Below are 19,164 nucleotides of genomic sequence, written 5' to 3'. Positions count from 1 at the left end.
TAAATGTTTAGGAGCCCGAGTAATCACTGAGTCAGTCAAAACCCACCTCTCCTATACCTTCCCTATAATCTTAGCTATCAAAAGGTGTGGATCTAAAGAAAAACAAATGAACACACAAGCCAACTTTATTTACTTTCCCAACTCTTCCCTCTTTTATCCAAGAATTCCGGAAGAGCCGGCCACTGACTCTGTGTCTTCTTCTCCTTCATCTCTCAGCCTACTGGGATTTGGCTTATTCTCAAAGTCCTCACCCACTACTGCTTCAATCTACACTACTCGTGCTTGAGCCATAAATGTCCCAATGCCAAGTGCAGTGAAGAGTCCTTTGGTCTCTACTTTACTGCTACTTTTGATGCTATTGGCCACAGTGTCATTCTGGAGCCCACCTGTTCTTGCATATCTCTCAGTTTCCTTTTAGTCTCTTCCCTGATGACTTCAGTCTCCTCCCTGAAATTGTCCAGTGGCTCCCCAGGACCCAGAGGACAAGTCCAAACATCTCTGGAGATACATGAGACCCTGGATGGTCTGGTCCCTGTCCACTGCTCAGCTGCTTCTTCCACCACTCCTTGACTCTGGAAATCATCATGGTGTCGGCAACAACCAACTAGAGTTCTGTTCACCTGCTTACTGCATCAAATTCCCACTGGTATTTTCCCCTTCTCCAATCTATTTGTCTATAGCTCATTTATTCCCATTCCACCTACACAGTTTTTGCCATATCCACATATCACCTATGGTACTCATTTTTTTTCTTTAACTCAACCACCTTTTTAACTTACCTTAATTTCTTTTTATGAAGTTTATTTATTTGTTTAGAGAGAAAATGCAAGTGCTGGGGTTCGGGGGGAGAAAAAGGGAGACGGAGAATCCAAGCAGGCTCCGCACCATCAGCATGGACCCTGACACAGGGCTCAAACCACCAACCGTGAGATCATGACCTGAGCCTAAGTCAGACACTTAGCTGACTGAGCCACCCAGGTGCCCCTGAATTCACTTCTATTAAAAGGAATTTTATATGATTTCACTAGAATTTGCCACAACAGTAAGACATCCATAAAACAAACCCAGGGGTGCCCTGGGTGGCTCAGTCAGTTGAGCATCTGACTTCAGCTCAGGTCATGATCTCATGGTCCATGAGTTCGAGCCCCGCATGGGGCTCTGTGCTGACAGCTCAGAGCCTGGAGCCGGCTTCAGATTCTGTCTCCCTCTCTCTCTGCCCCTCCCCCACTTGCTCCCTATCTCCATCTCTCATAAACGCATGCATATTAAAATAAATTTTAAAATTAAATAAAAAATAAAAGAAACACTGTGCAACTTATTATGAGGAACAATGAATAATGTATAGGATTGTTGATCACTATATAGTACACCTGAAACTAATGTAACACTGTATGTTAATTATAGTGGATTTAAAAATGTTTTAAAGAAGTAAAGAGCCACTGCACAATAAAAACAAAACAGTATTACTTGGTACTGTTTCTTGTGCTCAGCACTGAGCTTAAGGCTTATTTTTTGTTTGAGAAGTAGACCAGCAAATGTTCTAGAGGCATAAAAACATAATAACCTCAAATTAAGATTTTCTCCTTGTAGTGAAAGAATTGAAAGAAAAATTAAAGGCAGTCCATTTTTCACTTCAAGAGTGAACATCACACCGTGCCCTGTCGCGAACCACCTAGAAGCATTTTATATGCCACAAGGGGTGCACGCCCCATACTTGGAAACGTTGCTTTACACCACGGACACCGGAATAGGAAATCGTTCCACCAGACACTCCCACCAGAACCACGCGTTGCATAATCATACCACCCAAAGAGCAAAACGTAATTACGGAAATCAGGCTTGCTTGTGAAAGGTTAAGTGGAAAGACCACTTGCAGATAATTACAATAATCCCGGGGAGCTACGGTGCAGAGCTGAGGCAGACACCGTTGGGACCAAACAGGAACATATTCTATAGACACAGGACTCAACTTCCAGTAGCTGTTTTCCAACTGCTGCTACGGAAAGTGTGGGCCACTCTTTCCCCAACGCTATTTCCGACTCATAATGTTGTCTCAGCCTGGGGTCCCAGCCCTACTGCCAATAACCGTAGCCTGGAAGACGCTCTCCTCAGACCATGGCCCCAATGGGCCCCCACACTGCCATGACCCAGGAAGTGCCCCACCTCTCAAACCACTCATCCCTCACTCTCACCCAGCGGGTGCTGGGACCCGTTCCTGGGTGTCACCGATGGGAAATCCCTTGTCCCATCATCACGTCCTCTGTCACTAGACTGAGTGCTGCCATGCTCCATGCAAGCCGATCTCATTCAGGCCCCTGAGCTATGGTAATTCTGAAGACTCTACGAGGCCCACAGAACAAGAGCCGCACAGTACAACTGTCACCCTCAGCAGTGATAAAATTAGCTAAAATGGCAACCAATTTTCGTGTCTGCTTTATAGAATATTCATTCACCACATTATTATATTTTTTTAATATAACTTGGTTTCCATATAATACCCAGCGCTCTTGTTGGCACATTATTATACTTTCACTTTTCGGTATCTGGAGACACGCAGAGAACGAGCTGGGACCTGCACATTCATGTCAGAATCCTGACACTAGAGCCCAGGCTGCTACATTCAGAGATGGAATCTCAGTTTTTGGAAACTGGGAAAAGCAAGGCAGGCCTCTAGTATCAAGGGAAGCAAGGGGCTCTGAGATGATGAGCAGAGGGGCGGAGTAGAAAGAACACAGCAGCGACCCAATTATGGAGAACCGGTGCTCCGACGCGAGCCGCAGAGGCAAGGCCCATCTCAGAGCTAGGTTAGCAGGAAAATCAACAGCGAGGGTGACTCAATCCCGACTTTTTAAATTAAGTTTCATAATTTCTCCCGGGGACAGAAAACCCTCACTCTATGAGAAGGGGGAAATCTGTTGGTGGGGACCAGATGTCCTCAGCTGGAGGGTGGAGGGGGCTGGGAACGGGAGGCCAGGCAGCTCGCACTGTAGCTACCAGCCCCGGAACGCGTGGTTTCAGACACAGTGGTGGTCTAATTCGGACATCCTCACTTCAGTCCTTCCTCCAGGAAGCCCGCCTGCATCAGGCTTCCTCCGTGTCCCTCCTACTTAGTTATCCTTAGGAATCACCCAGACTGCTCCACCTTCTCTTCTCTGGCTTTCTGGAGTTCAGCAAGCTCAGTGTATGAAAATCCCCAGTGCGGGGCGCCTGGGCGGCTCAGTCAGTTAAGCGTCGGACTTTGGCTCAGTCCATGATCTCACAGTTTGTGAGTCCAAACCCCGCACCCGGTAAGCCCCGCTTCTCTCTCTCTATTCATTCATCTCTCTCTGCCCCTCACTCACTTGCACCCTGTCTCTCTCAAAAAAAAAAAAAAAAAAAAAAAAACCAGTGATATTTCCCTTTCCTCTATATCACAGATTTCTTTGAAGAATTTGAACTCTTCCACTGAAACATGTTTATAATGAAACACGTCCCTTTCTTGATGACGGAATTGACCTCCCTGTTTTGAAATCCGGGTTCACCTTATTTATCATTCCTAGTCTATGTTTTGGTATGTGAATATTTAACACCAATTTTGCGAACTATTCTCATCTTTCCTTCAACATGAGGAAGCCAATGAGTAGAACAGAATCTTCTTGGGCCCAAGGCCGGAGTATAGCAAGAATAGCAGTAAAGACATAATAACCCCTTCTTTTTTTTTCAAGTTAGTTAACATACAGTGTAGTCTTGGCTTCAGGAGCAGAATCCAGTGATTTATCTCTTACATAGAATACCCAGTGCTCATCCCAAAAAGTGCCCTCCTTAATGCCCACCACCCACTTACCCCAACCTCCCCCGCCCCACCAGCAACCCTCAGTTTGTTCTCTGTATTTGAGTCTCTTAAGGTTTGCCTTAATAACTTCTAATTTAGATTTTTCTCCTTGACAATGGAAGAATTGAAAGAAAATTAAAGGGCCCCCATTTTTCACTTCAGGGCTGAATACTATGTAATGCCCTGACACACACACCCTAGCGACACTCCGTATCCAGCACAGGACATTTGCCAAACCTGGTTTTACGACACCGACGCTGCCTCAGCATCTCCTGTCCCTTCCAGCAAAGGGGTTCTACCCCGACCCCAGCACACACACACCCAAAGGTCAGTCTCAAGGCATGACTTATCTTGATATTTGCTTCCCAGACTTCGCACCCCATCAGCTGCTTTCCTTGCTTCCTGCTTCTCTTATTTTTAAATATGTCCCCTCCCCTGGGTGTCTGCTTTTTTTTTCCTCTGGGGAAAAAAATGCCTCAACTTAGAAAGGTTTCAGGAAAAAAAAAGCTAATGACTCAGGGGAAAAAAATACAGTAGGAAATATTTCCTAAAATATTGTCCCCACTACACATATTGAAGTGCTAGCTTAATTCCAGATTCATTTTCCCCACTGGTCTGTTTCCAGACTCAGAAACATTCCAAAAGTCCATTGCAGAGAGCTCATCTGTAAAGCGCTAAGACATTATTCTCATCTCTATTCATGACACGCTTCTCTGCCAGAAAAAATACATGCATATGAAGTTACATATTCTTTCCAGTGGCACACATATGTGACATTTAAGGATTTTGATTAAATTCTTTTAAGCTTTAATTCCTTTCTTCTCTGTAGCCATTAGAAGTTGAACACCTCAAATCCAGGAAGCACACTGCCCAGTCAGGGTCCCTTCCTCACTTCTGGGGACACGGACGACATCTCACAGAGCACAGGACCCAACGTTGGCTGGCTGACTCTTCTCAGTGAAGAGCTGTGCTCATTTTCTCATTTCTTGCTATGCATATTCCTGCGTGCGAAGTCCCTGATCCCAAATATCAGAGTCACCCATGCTTGGAAGAAATGTTTATATTTTCTGCACTTAACATCACCTTTTGTTTTGTCTTGTGATTCCAGTGTAATCAACATCCGGTATTATATCAGCTTCAGTGTAGTGATTCTGCACATCCCTATATTACTCAGGGCTCATCGAGAAAAAGTGACCTCTTCATCCACTTCACCCTCCATCACCTGTTTCTCATGGGCTTTTCACACAGCAACTATGGCTTCATTCCAAGAATTGAAGAGACGCTAAACTGCCCTCCTGTGCTGGTTTTGTGTCGTTTTTGCATTTTTTCCCCCAACTCGAGAAGATCACAGAAAGCTTTTATCTCTTCTTCTTTTCTGGTGCGTCTGCTATAAGACTGCCACGCTTTCACATAAACCGCAATGGTAACTTGCACAAAGCAACAAGGGAGTGAAGATGGGCACTTGCCTTAAGCTCACTGGTATCAGCCATTTGGGCTTTGAGCTCAGTGTTCGATTGTCGACATGCACTCAGCTCCTTCTGCAGCCTCTCCATCTTCTTCTGCAACTTCCTTAGGGTGAGATTGGCCTCGTCCCTCTCTACCGCCAAGGCCGAACGCACCTGCTTCTCCTGCTCCAGCTGGGCGATTTTCTGCCGGAGGAGGTTCATGTGCAGCTCTCTGCTCTCCAGTCTTTCTTTCTGGGTCTTGAGCTGATTTGATACAAACAGGGATTTTTTTTTTTTAATAATCACTGAACAGTCAGTAAATATAAATGAATTGCTCAGATCACGTTGCTCCTTATCTACACTTCAATGAGACTCATTTGTAAACCCTCAGAAAAGGTGATTGGATTCCTTTATTGACTGCATTTTTTATTCCTATTTTTCCAAGAACTAATTCTGTAGCTGCAAAGTAGGAGACAAAAAAGCCACAGAAAATGCACAGAGAAGTAGGCCTTCTGCCGCGTACACCGCTACAGACACGTAAAATGATGTTCCAAACTACGAAAATGGGCTTGTCAAGATCAGAACAAGGTAGAGAGACAAAATCCTCTCCACCACCCATGGCAACTTTGCTTGCACTGGTCTCTGCCAAAAGAAGATAGAGTGCAGGTTAGTGCCAAAAACCGCGACTGAGTAACGTCATTGCCTTAGACCCAGACTGAGTGCCATCAAACATGAGAGTTGATCTCTTTTTAAAGTAAGTAATACAAGGGAGCATGTAAAGAAAGCTGTATTTATATGTTTTAGATCTTTGAAATAGAAAGGACTTCAAGAAGCTTTTAGTTCATTGGTGTCTTTATTATCTGCCTGGTCTATACCAGCCACAAACCCTGCAGAGAACAAGTTTTTCAGACAGCACTTTTCACTGACAATCAAACTTGATGAAGGAATTTATAATGGATTTTAGAAAAAGGTTATGGACTCTAAAAGGGAAAGTAAATCCTCCTGGATTGTGATGTCACAATTAGTGAGTAGAATATTAAGTACAGAAACCTCTTACATCTGTTGCAAATGTTGGGGACTAGAATCATGCAGAATTCTAGAATGTTAGAGCTGAAGACCGTCACATTTTCTCTAATTATATACTCTGTACTTCTCAGAAGTGTGAAGGACAGACTGAACTGCAGGCCTGTGTATCTTGTCTCACCGTGGCAGCAATGTCCGTAGCCAGATCCATTTTTAACAAAGCCCTTTCCATGTCTCTCTAACCAAACTCCCTTCCTTGAGCTTCTTCATGTCAAATTCCTCTCTACTGCATAATTGCCCTGGTGAGTCCTGTACAACTGGTAATTTTAATAATCACACAGTACTTCAGAAGGAATGATGTTGGAGATTGAGGGGAAAATCAATTATCTAAGGAGAACTTCAGAAAGAACTGTAGCTCAGTTTAATGTCTCTGATGGTAACAGGGGTTAGCTGTTGTCTTTTATAAAGTAGTCCTAAAAATCTAGTAAATGGAGAAGAGGTCAAGTGTGCACAGAGCACAGTCTATGAGCCAAGACTTTAAAAATGGGCCTTATTAAAAATAAACAACCTCATTATGTAGATATCATTCCCATCTCAAATATGAAGAAATAGAGACAGAGAGGTATGTAATTTGTCCAAGGTCACACAGCTTGGTGGAACCAAACTGGAATCCCAGATGTGACCCATTACACAGCCTGTACACTATAATTCTACCACAGAATTTTCTCCTAAGAACTATTATAAGAACACATCTGTGTTTTGCTCTGTCTTTCACCAATGCCAATAATTACATAACTACTAATTATATTTTTATCCTTTTCATCTACTCATTCATTTATTTAGTCTAAACTGTTTCTAACTCTTCTTTTGAGTGAGTGAAAAGTAAACGCTTCTCCTCGATTTTCTCCCCAGTGCAGAAGAGTTTGTCAAATCGGAGACTGCTAGATATTCCCAAGTCCTCCTCATCTCCCTTAATAACAGAACAGTGAGCTTCTTAGGTAGGCAAGTGGCTACCCAGAGTAAAGAATACAGTTTTCCAGCTTCCCTTGAAGCTTATTTCGGTCATCAGAATCATGGGATATAAACACAAGTTCATGTGGCAAATTCCGGAAGCCTCCATCAAAAGACACCTCACACATGCTCTTCTGCATCCCTCTTCTTCATCCCTTTCTTCTCCAAACTTCTGTCTGGAACACATAGGTACCATTTTGAGCCATGAAGGTGTGAACCACCCTAGGGATGGGAGATTAATGAGCTGAAATGAACCTGGCTCCTTGAAAACTTGACAGAACAGACTCACCACACTCACCCTGAGCTGTCTACTTCCAGAAATTTATGGGGGTGGGAAGGAACCACTTTCAGTCATATAAGCTGCCATTATTTTGGGTCTCTGTGACTCACAGTCAAATATAACCTTAGGTGATATATTTACCATCCCTCAGGCTTAAAACAGACACTCGAATTCCAAATACATATGTATATATTTCCTAACCACAGAGGTAAATACAAGGAGAAGTAAACTATTTTCCTATATTTAAGTTTCTCAGCTATTCCTTCTCTCAACACTAATAAGTTTCTTTCTTTCTTTTTTTTTTTAATGTTTATCTATTTTTGAGAGAGAGAGATACACAGAGTGTGAGCAGAGGAGGGTCAGAGAGAGAGAGACACAGAATCCAAAGCAGGCTCCAGGCTCTGAGCTATCTGCACAGAGCCTGATGCGGGGCTCGAACCCATGAACTGTGAGATCATGACCTGAGCTGAAGTCAGCCCCTTAACCAACTGAGCCACCCAGGAGCCCCAACACTAGTAAGTTTCAATCCCCTACCTTTCTCTGTAAATTGTAGGCGATAGTCTTGTTTTCAATGACTGCATTGCTCTCGAGGCGGACCAGCTGCTCTGTGCGAGCTAAAACTACATCCAGGCGCATGTCAAAGCCAAGTTCAGCAGCCATCTGGTCCAATTTCATTTTCTCTGAGAGCTGATCCAGAAATTTAAGATACTAAACCCAAGAACAAAAATGAAAATGAGGCACAAAAAACGATGTTAATAGGTGATCTCACAGAATCCTTCTCTTCCTCCCAAGCTTACAGATCGGTCCCATTAAACCCAGTATGCAGCCCGGCCCCTGACCCCAGTTCCCTGTCCTGATGCTTGTCCAAATTCACTTGACTCTCCTGGTCAGTGATCTTGATGTTCAGTGTAACATTAGACACTCTTCTTAACCCTGCCATGTGACTAATCTGACATCCTCCTGACAACACATGCATCTCTCTGCTTTGGCGACAGGCTGCTGCCCCTTCCTGGCTAATCCAGCTCCTGGGATCTGCTCATCCACAAACCTTACACAGCAATTTTTCCATCCTGTGGGTCCTGGCCTCAAATGTGGAAAACAAATGACAACTTTACTTACTCTCCTCGGATTCTACCGATCACTCCAAAACCAAAGCTCTCCATACAAACACACTTGGACAATGTTTTTGGTTGTTTTCTTTTTAAGTTAAAATCCTAGACCCAAAAAAATGTCTTAAAGAGTTTTTAATGTAACATAGTTTAAGGAACAACATTGTAAACTACAGCTGTATCAATGAGGTCAAGGTTCCTATTTTAACAAGCTAATGTTACAAAATTGTTCTAGGATCTTCCTCTACTTGATTTCTTTTTTTCTTTCTTCTATTTAAATTATTTAAATTCCAGTTAGTTAACATACACTATTATATTAGTTTCATATGTACAATTCAGTGCCTCAACACTTACATGTAATGCCCGGTGCTCAATACAAGTGCATGCCTTAATCCCCATCACGTCTCTAACTCATCCCCACACAGACCTCCCCACTGGTAACCATCAGTTTCTTCTCTAAGAGTCTGTTTCTTGGTTTTCCTTCTTTTCTTTCCTGTACGTTTTGTTTCTTAAATTCCACATGAATGAAATCATATAGTATTTGTCTTTCTCTTACTTACTCTATTTACTCTTACTTATTTCGCTTGGGTAATACTCTCTAGCTCCATCTGTGTCATTACAAATGGCAAGATTCCATTCTTTTTTATGGTTGAGCAATAATATTTCATTATTTATTTTTATTTTTTTTTATACACACACACACCACAACTTATTTATCCATTCACCAGTCAATGGACATTTGGGCTCTTTCCATAATTTGGCTACTGCTGATAATGCCACTAAAAACATCAGGGTGGCATGTAGCCCTTGAAATCAGTATTTTTTATATCCTTCACTTAAATTCTGTGGGTTATCTGGCCATGCCAGACAGAGGAATGCTTACTACATGCCTGTTGGATGAGTGAACCAATCAATGAACTTTCGGTACCATCACTTCATGATTTGGGTTCTCTGTTTGAAACTTTCTTCTCCCTGCAGTAAGTCTTCATCTATCTGGCATTCTGAGACAACTCTATGTTTAAATATGTATAATTTCTGGATGACCGAAGCGTGCCAGTGTAGAGCCCAGAACTATCTATACTTTCAGTCATCAAGACGAAATTATTTGTGAGTGAGTACTTTCAAATTTTGTTGAATGGCATACCTACAATGGAATCTCTCCTTTGTAAGGCACCGTCATGGGAGGTATTGCTGATCTGCTGTGCTACACAATGGTAGGTGGCCGTGTGGTGCTACAAGGCCATGACCATACGCTGCTTTTGTTTCCACACCTTCTGTTTCTCACTTCTTAACGCTATGTCAGCGCTCCCCTTTGGATTATTCATTTTGAAGGGGTGAATGAGAGTAAAAATAATTGCTGTTGTTTGTTTTGTAAATAAAATAGAATCGGGACCTTTAATGTGGAAGCAAAAGGCCTCTTTTGCTATGTCTACATGTGATGCATCCACTTAGCATGCAAGGATCTACAATAGGCAAAACGGGACCAGGGCAGGACCACGCCCCACCCCACGGAGCAAGTGCCCGTTTCAGAGCTCTTGGCTCTGCCTCAGGAAGGGAGGGTCATTGGAAGAATTTACTGTACACCTTATTTATTTGAATCACAGTTTGGCATAAATATATTCTATTCTGTGTGCACCTCAATTACCTATATTTAAACTTAAACTCCGTATAACTTTGCTTTTCACCTTTACATGCCTATTGTCCTTACCAGGACATGTACTTCATAGGCGGTTATCTACAGAATATTCACCAGGATGGAATCCATTTACATAATTTGCTTTCATAACTGCAAGTTCTTTTGGCACAATCTCAACGAAAATGAATGAGTCATTAAAATAAAAAAAAAAAAAGGAAGAGACACCAGTCCACCTACATTTCTTGCCTTTTATATTTTTCTTCACAATTTAGATACTACTCATGGACTCTTCCCTAAATGCTGGAGAAACCAAGAAAAAAGAAAAAAACAAAGATTTCCTCTGACCTCAAGAAGCCTGGAGTTGACTGGACGAGACGGATTTTAAAACTGAAGACAATAAGGGTGATAAATGCTGGGACAGATGCACATGTTGCATGAAGGAGACCTAAGTCTCTAAGGGAAGGCTTCCAGGGGAAGTGACATTGGAGCCAAGTCTTCAAGGGACAGCTATTGCCAGGTGAAAAGGTAAAGAGGACATTTTCTCAAAGAGAATCATAACCTGCAATATAGGATGCCAAAGGGGATCCCCCACTTTTTTTTTTTTTTGGCCATCCAATTGTTTTTTATACATGTGACTGTGGACGTCTTTAGACTCAGAGATCAATCACCACACACCCATGCAGGCCCCTGCTGGTCCCCTGAAGCCTTGAGCTTGCCACCATGGGCTGGAGAGATTATGGGTGATGGCAGGCCTGGAGAGAGGAGACCTGGCCAGGTCACAGAAGGCTTAGCCACGGAAAGAAGAAATCTGCAGCTGAGCCTGAGGGCCATCGAGAGCCCCTGGCCAATATTATGGAGAAAGATAAGATTGGACACACAATTTATGAAGACCTCCCTGGCAGCAGTAGGGAGCTATTGGAAGGTTGTTTGGACAGTCCACACAGGTGATTATTATGTTTGGAGTCACAGCGCTGCCACTACGTGTAGAGACTGGGGGTGATTTATGAGATATGTTAAGGAGATGGAATTTACAGTGTTCAGGAATTGGTTAAAAAGAAGCATTAAGGATGACCCCGGGGCTTTGGGCACGGATGCAGGGAGGCAGATTACCTCATCATTCCTGAGGCAGGAGGGGGCAAATTCGTGGAGAGGTGATCATTTCCATTCAGAAAATGATTAGTGCATTGTGTTCGTGGGACTCTAGGAGATGGCTCAGCAGTCAGATTTCTTCCAATGTAACATATTACACTCAGGTGCAACATTTCCTTTCAAACTCAAAGTTTCAATCTGCACATCTTTTTCATATACTCTTCACCCTCCCCAATTTGTCAAATCTACCCTTTCGTTCATAAAACCACTACTTGGTCCAAATCTTTATTAGCTTCTGTTCTGCCATTCTAACAAACCCCTAGCTGGGCTCCGTAGCTTTCATTTCGAGGCCAGCCTTCAGAGAAATCTTTCTTTGACTCACAGACCTTCTATGGCTTCCCGTTACCTATACGATAAAGCCCTGGGCAATTACTCTTCCCTATCTCAATTATTCCTACCTGTCTCCAGAGCCACCTCATGCCTCTGGCCTGACCATGCGCCATGTTCAGTCTCCCTGTGCCTCACTGGTCTCCTGAGCAGGTCACAGCAGCTCCCTCCTGCTACTCTCTGTACTGTGAATCCCTTCCCAGGGAATCTGCCTGGAAGATTCCTACTCATTCTTTAAAGCCTCTCATGAATGCTACCTCCGGTGCGAAGAGGGCTCATTTCCTCACTCACAGAAACAGGAAACTTTATCCAAGTTCCTGTTGACTTTATATTTACCTCCATTAATTACTACTGTGTTCTGGTTTACCCGTCTCATCCACTTAGACTAGGGCCTCTTACACAGCCGTGCCCAGCCAACCCTCCGCGTAGGCATGGTGCTGCCTCAGCTTTTTGAAGTACAGAAAAATGAGGATGAATGAGTTTCCAGAATGTAGATTATTTTTAACCTAAGGGCATTTTTCATGCCAAATTCCAATCCCATTTGTCTCTTTTTCTCTCTCTCTCTTTTTCCTCCTGTGACCCACAAACATGTACCTTCTCCTTCCATCCAATAAAACCTTCCTTCGGTCTTCCTGCTTCATGCCTTTTCTCTCTCGTCACCAGACTTCCTAAGAATCTACTTCTACACTCAGACCTTTGCTTCCCACTCACCCCTCAGCCCAGACAGAGCAAACTGGCTTCTGCTCTCCGCCTCTCTCCTCTAACTGCCTCTGGACGGTCACAGATGATCTCCCCACGGTCAAGTCATAAGTGGGGGGCCCCTTCTCACTGTACTCTCCGTCCCTGGCACTGGGTTATCCCCATTAGCATTTCTGAGTCTGTCCCTGCTGTAGCTTCAGCTTCATAGTGACATCACGTCATCCTTCTAAAACACTGCAATGCTCAAACTCACCTGCTACACTTCATATTCTACAGAAGTGAGAATAAAGAATCCCCATAATCCAAACCATGCTCGTCTTCTCTCCCGCCACAACGCCATCCAGAACGTCGTGTTCCAGCCACATGGGAACAATCACTCCACACTATGACGATACTATGCACTTATGAGCTTTCATGCCTTTGTTCGCACTGTTTTCCCCTACAGTATCTGCACCTTCTACTCCTCTAAAACCCTACTTATCCTTGAAGGGTGAACTCCATTATCTTCTCCCCTGTAAAAATCCTCCCCTTACCCAGAAGTTATCATTCCCTTCGCTGAGCTCCTACAGCATTTTGTCAATCAATACACCTCCTACGACATGTACAGCTTTATAGTCACAGCAAATGACAAGAATGTCTGTCTCCTCGAGTGAATTAGGATCCTTTTATGATCAAGAACTGTGTGTTATTCATACCTTAGCCTTCAAACCTTCAGGGTCTCATACATAACAGGCGTTATACCTGTTGAGTTTAACTGGATTAATCTGAGTCAAAAAAAGCCTTAAATAATAGGAAGACACCCCCAAAAGAGTTCCTTGACATTTACTCATTAGTCAGCCTTATTCATTCTACTGAAGTACTGTAAAATGCAGAATATTTTCAGGTAAAAATTTTTAAACTGCAACAGATGTTTCTCCCCATGGATATACCCTCGGGTTATTACTTTTTGTTTCTCAAAATTCAAGTTATCTCGAAAAACATCTCCAGAAGCCAGCTCTGCCTCCAGGCGTGTCAGCTGACCCTGAAGAGTCTCCAACTTGCTTTCTGCTTTCTGGGCTCTCTGAAGAGCTTTCTGGTGAGACCCAGACTCCTTTCCCAGCTGCTCCACAAGCTCAGATATTCGGGCCTCAAGCTGGGAGACCATCTGGAAACAAAGAAACAGACAAGGATAAGCCTTGTTTCGGATGCAGCAAAGTGTTAAAATCCAGTGCTCAGCCCAAGCAACAGAACTATTTATAACACCAACTTCCAGATTCTTTGTAAAAATTAAATTAAAAAAACAGGTAATTTGATAGCTCTATCTGCCTCTGCTTGAAATAAATGTGTATTCATTACCTAATAAAATATTTTTATTGGTATTTTTTAACATGTATATAATCCCTTAAACAGGTTAGTCTCGATAACTATTTATGGGTGATATTTACTTACCCCTAAAACTGCCATTGATTTAAGAGCTTCAAAGCTTAGCTGGGGAAAAAAAAGTTCAGACAGAAAGTGCTTTTAAAACCTCTGCAAGTGTCGTTCTCCGGACAAACTCCTCCACCATATACGGTGGATTAAAGATTATCCAGTGAGTTGATTTTATAGTAAATTTATCAGGAATTTGAGAGCATAAAGATATTTTTTCAAGTTTTTTTCATTTTTCCACTGAGGATCGGTTCCTCAAGCACCAAAGTTCAGTGGTGCTGTCTCTGTGCTCTGCACTCACATAGTGATGTTATCACTTTAGCATGAAGGTCAAATTTAATACAGCGACTCTACATGCAAGAAGGCAGGAGAATCTGATTGTTACCTCCTCTGCTACAAAATGAAACTACAGTTTCTCCATTAACGGCCCCAACTCTCTCCACACACCCCTCATTTCCCAGTGTTTCCATCCTTCCCTGAAGTCTCTCTCTTTTGTCCTGACGTCCCCATCAACAAGAACCTAAGTTGGCCCAAGACCTCAGGTACACGCCGAGAAGACTCAAACTGATTCTACCACATCCAGTTTTCGGAAAACACTGAATTCAAGTTTGAGGTGAAAAATTTGTTTTGTTTTGATGGTTGGTTTCAGAAGAGGAAAAGAAAGAAGGAGATATTTACATACTACTCAGCACCATTCTTGCAAAACTTGAAATACCTTGATGGTTTCAGGTTTACAGTTTCAGTTAAAAAAAAAATCTGCTTACCTATCAACAACCATTTTAAAAAGCAAGAAGACACTCCAGCCACCTTCAAATATTTTGTAAGACTATCATATGGAAGAACAATAGGGTTTGTTCTGAGTCGCACTCAGAGCTTAAGTTAAGAACCAACAGCTACAGGGGCGCCTGGGTGGCTTAGTCGGTTAAGCGTCTGACTTTCGCTCAGGTCATGATCTCGCGGTTCGTGGGTTCGAGCCCCACGTCGGGCTCTGTGCTGACTGCCAGCTCAGAGCCTGGAGCCTGTTTCAGTCTGTGACTCCCTCTGTCTCTGACCCTCCCCTGCTCACGCTGTCTCTCTCTCCTAGAAATAAAACAAAAACAAAAAAAACCCAACAGGTACAAATCAGAGAAATAATTCCACTGCTGTGTAAGGAAGCATTTTTCCTGGTCCCCAAAATTACAAAGTCATATATAATCATGATAAAAGATTCACTAAGAACAAAAAAGAAAGTTTAAGTAAGGGAAAAAACCCACTCAGAGGTAACAACTATTAATAGTTTCAAGTAATTTATTTTTATGCCCTGTTAAGAGTGAGATATTACATGTGCAATTTTATGTCTTTGTGTTTACCTCATATTTTAAGCATCTTACCATGGTGTGCAGTGAATGCCCCATCACTGGAGATGGCCCCAAATGGGCCAACCATCTGTGAAGAAGGTTACGGAGTGGACTGGAAGGCTACGGTCAGGATTGTTAGACTACTCGATCCCTAAATGCTCAAATCAAATGCTTCTGTGGCTCTTCAGGTCCCAGGCCTGCAATTCAATTAATTCTAGACTTCTGTGGGTGCCATCAAGTTGATGGCAAGCTGCTTAGCACCACATCCAAGGAATTATGTTCCCCTAGGAAATTCCAATTTTAACTACAGAATATGAGCCTCTGAGAACACCCCATTTTGTATTTCCTACCACTGGCATTTACTAATAAGAGATGTGATCTTTTTTTTTTTTTTAATGTTTATTTGTTTTTGAGAGAGAGAGGGAAACAGAGCATGAGCAAGGGAGGGGCAGAAAGAGAGGGAGACACAGAATCTGAGGCAGGCTATCAGCACAGAGCCTGATGAGGGGCCCAAACTCACAAACCATGAGATCATGACCTGAGCTGAAGTCGGAAGCTTCACCAACTGAGCCACCCAGGCGCCCCAAGAGATGTGAGCTTAATGCAAGAGAAAGGTACGCTTGTCTTGGTACAACATACAAAGTCACCTACAAAACAACAACCATCAAACAATACCCCCAAGATACTGCCTTGTGGGGAGGAGGGCTGTTCAATGATATGCTATTATACAAGGCAGAACACAAGATTCTGTGCAGCAGAAAATATGTTTCACATTCGACTCCAAGTTAGGAAGTGAGTCTTTCTACCTGAAAGTCCTTCAACACTTCTCCTACCCCACAGTTAACCTAACAAAGAGAATGAAACCAAAGAAAAAAGAGACACAGAAAACCTCAGCTGGAGAGATGGAGAACTGGGTCAGCACTTAGCCACAGTCAGCATACTGATGAAGGTCCCAGAAGAAGGCAAAGCCTTCCATAGAAATCAACCAGGAAAGACTTCCATTTTGGGGCCACCTGGCCGGCTGGCTCAGTGAGTGGAGCATGCGACTCTCATCTCAGGGTTGTGAGTTCCAGCCCCACACTGGGTGTAGAGATTACTTTTTTTTTTTAACGTTTATTTTTGAGAGAGAAAGAGAGACACAGAGTATAAGAGAGGGAGGGGCAGAGAGAGAGGGAGACACACAATCGAAACAGGCTCCATGCTCTGAGCTGTTAGCACAGAGCCTGATGCAGGACTTGAACTCATGAACCGCAAGATCGTGACCTGAGCCAAAGTCGGACTCTTAACCGACTGAGCCACCCAGGAGCCCCGGGTGTAGATATTACTTAAAAAAATAAAATCTGAAATGCGCAAATGTGCAATCGCCCAGTTACATTAAAAAATAAAAAACAGACTCCCATTTGGAAGATGACACGTCAGGCAACGGCTGAAAGTTTGAGTACAGTAGTGATAATGACCCTGAAGGAAGAAGAGGACATCCTGATGGAGACCCGACTGCGGCACGGGGTCTTTGGTTCCCACTCTACTACTTAGCAACATGTTAACTGAAGTAGGCAATCAGCCTCTCTGAAACTTCAGGTCTTTGCTCTGATGATGAGATGATAATTTAGATAATTTGAGTAGCGCAGTATTTCACACCTTGACTCAAGTTCAATGCATTGCATCCATTTTTACCACCAGTATCCCTACTCCAGTATGTTGGTCCAGTCAATCTTCTGCTTCTGTCATAAAGAGTTAAAGGGGCCCTTCAGGAATTGTCCTACATCGTGTTTCTCAAACCATTTGCAGCCCAGAGAGCCTGTTTTTCAACCAAAAAACCTTTCTGGGAAGGACAAATAAGGCACAATGTGCTAAATCAAACGTGAAAAGGACGCAGGAGTGCTCCATGGAACTTGAAGACTCAGTAGAATATAGCTTTTAAAACCACCGGTGGGTAGACAATCAAACCGTGTAGAAGCTACAAGCTCAAGATTCCAGTGTCCAGGGAGGAGCGAGCAGCTGGGAACCCCTCCATATTCTACGCGTCACAGAATTTAGCTTCTGAAGCTTATTTTATGTCTCAGCACATATGATCCCACCCATAATTTTCAGAGCTCCATTTACATAAACGTAGTCCAATAAATTAACATTCTAATCTGACTTGGTTCCCGGGAACATCAAATGCCTGGGTGAACATACGGGTCTCGCCAAAACTGTGAGGCTGTGTTGTGTTTTTCACACCAAGAACTCTACAGAGTCAACAAGCTTCTCTTTTTTATTTTCCCTCTTTTTCTTAGTATCATCTGTTAACACATCCCTGATATTCTGTGGGACAAAATGTGCCAGGGATTTCAACACGAGAGGTGTAGGGAACTGAGGGGAAGGAAGAAGGATTATAATAAAGAAAAGACACCTCATTTTTTAAAATAAAAATAAAAGCACTGAAGTGAATCATACTTCAAAAACAAGCAGCTTGGTTTGGGGAGGTGAAGTCATAATGCCCTAAAAAATTTCAGTCACTTCCCAAGGACAAGTAATTGTTGATTTCACAGAGAGACACTTTTGCCCTAAAATTAAACCGAAGAAAGCACAAGAGTTTTAAACTAAAGAAAGAACCACTTGGGTCACTTAAGGACCCGTGCCTTTTGGACATACAACTCTTTTCTCATTAGTCAAGCTATCATTTTCACTTAGGAAATATATAAAATAAGTTGTCAGGAATCAGGAATAAAACATCAATCAAATTCCTTTTTCTTATTATCAGTTTGTATGGCCAACTCAACTGACTGGCTATTCCTACTGTCTCCATTTTGTGCATGTCAACTTTTTTTTTTTTTGAGGGGGTGGAGAGGGAGGGAAGGAGAGAGAGAGAGAAAGAGAGAGAGAGAGAGAGAGAGAGAGAGAACCCCAAGCAGGCTCCACACTCAGCGCAGAGCCCAACACAAGGGTCAATCCCACAACCCTGGGATCATGACCTGAGCCGAAATCAAGAGTTGGAATCTTCCAACTGACTGAGCCACCAGGCGCCCCATATCGACTTTTGTTACAGGTTAAATTGGGTCCTCCAAAAAAGAGGTACATTCAAGTCCCCCAGTGTCTCCGAATGCGACCTTATTTGGAAATACAGTCTTTACAGAGCTGTGTGCCCTAATGCAATGTGACTACTGTGCTTATAAAAAAAGGGAAAAAATGTGGACACAGAGACATATGCAAGTAGAAGGAAAATAATAGGAAGATGTAGAGAGAATGCCATTCATAAGCCAAGGACCGCCTGAGACCACCTACCACAAGCCAGACAACAGGCCCGGAACAGATTCTCCCTCACAGCCTCCGAAGAAACCAACCCGGTTGACATCATGATGTTGGATTTCCAGCCTCCGGAACTGGGAGGTAATACACTTCTGTTTGAGCCACCAAGTTACAGGTACTTTGTTATGGCCATCCTAGGAAATTACTACACTACAGATGTCAGGAGAGCCAAAATCTCTATCTTTTTATTCTCCTAGATGCCCCTGTAGTTAGGGGTGACCACATAACATAATTTGGGGCAATGAAATGTCAGTGGAAGTCTGCCAAAGCTTCTGGGTAAATGTTTGGTTTCGTGTATTGGAGAATTAGGAACAAAGCAGAATGACTGGATCAGATAAGGGAGCAGGGAGCTGTCGGGGGAATCTCAGGTCCTTTAGGGCATCAGGCTGGGTCCCCACAGCTCTCCCAGAGCCACTGGACCAAGAAACACTCCGGTGGAGGAAATAAACCCTTATATGTGCCTGAAGAAGAACAAAAGATCTGTCTAGATAAACGTTTGTATGAATTGTCTTTAATTCAAGAAATGACATAGAATCCAATCACAGTCATGTCCTCTCTGTACATAATCACTTCTCACCCAGCTGATGAGCCAGTTAGCAAACAACTAAAAAGTAAGGAAAAAAATCTTTCATCATTATTTCA

General features: G+C 43.0%; 1 protein-coding gene and 1 non-coding gene across 2 annotated transcripts in view; one reads left to right on the top strand and one right to left on the bottom strand.

The window, feature by feature from the left end:
- CCDC170 (coiled-coil domain containing 170) overlaps positions 1 to 19,164 on the bottom strand; it is a 93,988-nt gene that overhangs the window by 10,854 nt on the left and 63,970 nt on the right. Inside the window, exons 7-9 of the mRNA XM_039240975.1 lie at positions 13,434 to 13,634; positions 8,105 to 8,278; positions 5,278 to 5,520 (exon numbers count right to left, since the gene is read on the bottom strand). Coding sequence (XP_039096906.1) covers positions 5,278 to 5,520; positions 8,105 to 8,278; positions 13,434 to 13,634 — 618 coding nt within the window. The remainder of the gene's footprint in view (positions 1 to 5,277; positions 5,521 to 8,104; positions 8,279 to 13,433; positions 13,635 to 19,164) is intronic.
- Positions 14,801 to 14,885, top strand: TRNAE-UUC. Its single transcript has one exon. It is a non-coding gene; the product is annotated as a tRNA-Glu (tRNA).

Source organism: Hyaena hyaena, unplaced genomic scaffold (genome assembly GCF_003009895.1).
Source record: "Hyaena hyaena isolate Hyena2069 unplaced genomic scaffold, ASM300989v1 scaffold_184, whole genome shotgun sequence".
Taxonomy (NCBI): Eukaryota; Metazoa; Chordata; class Mammalia; order Carnivora; family Hyaenidae; genus Hyaena; species Hyaena hyaena.
This window is presented reverse-complemented; position numbering and strand designations above follow the sequence as displayed.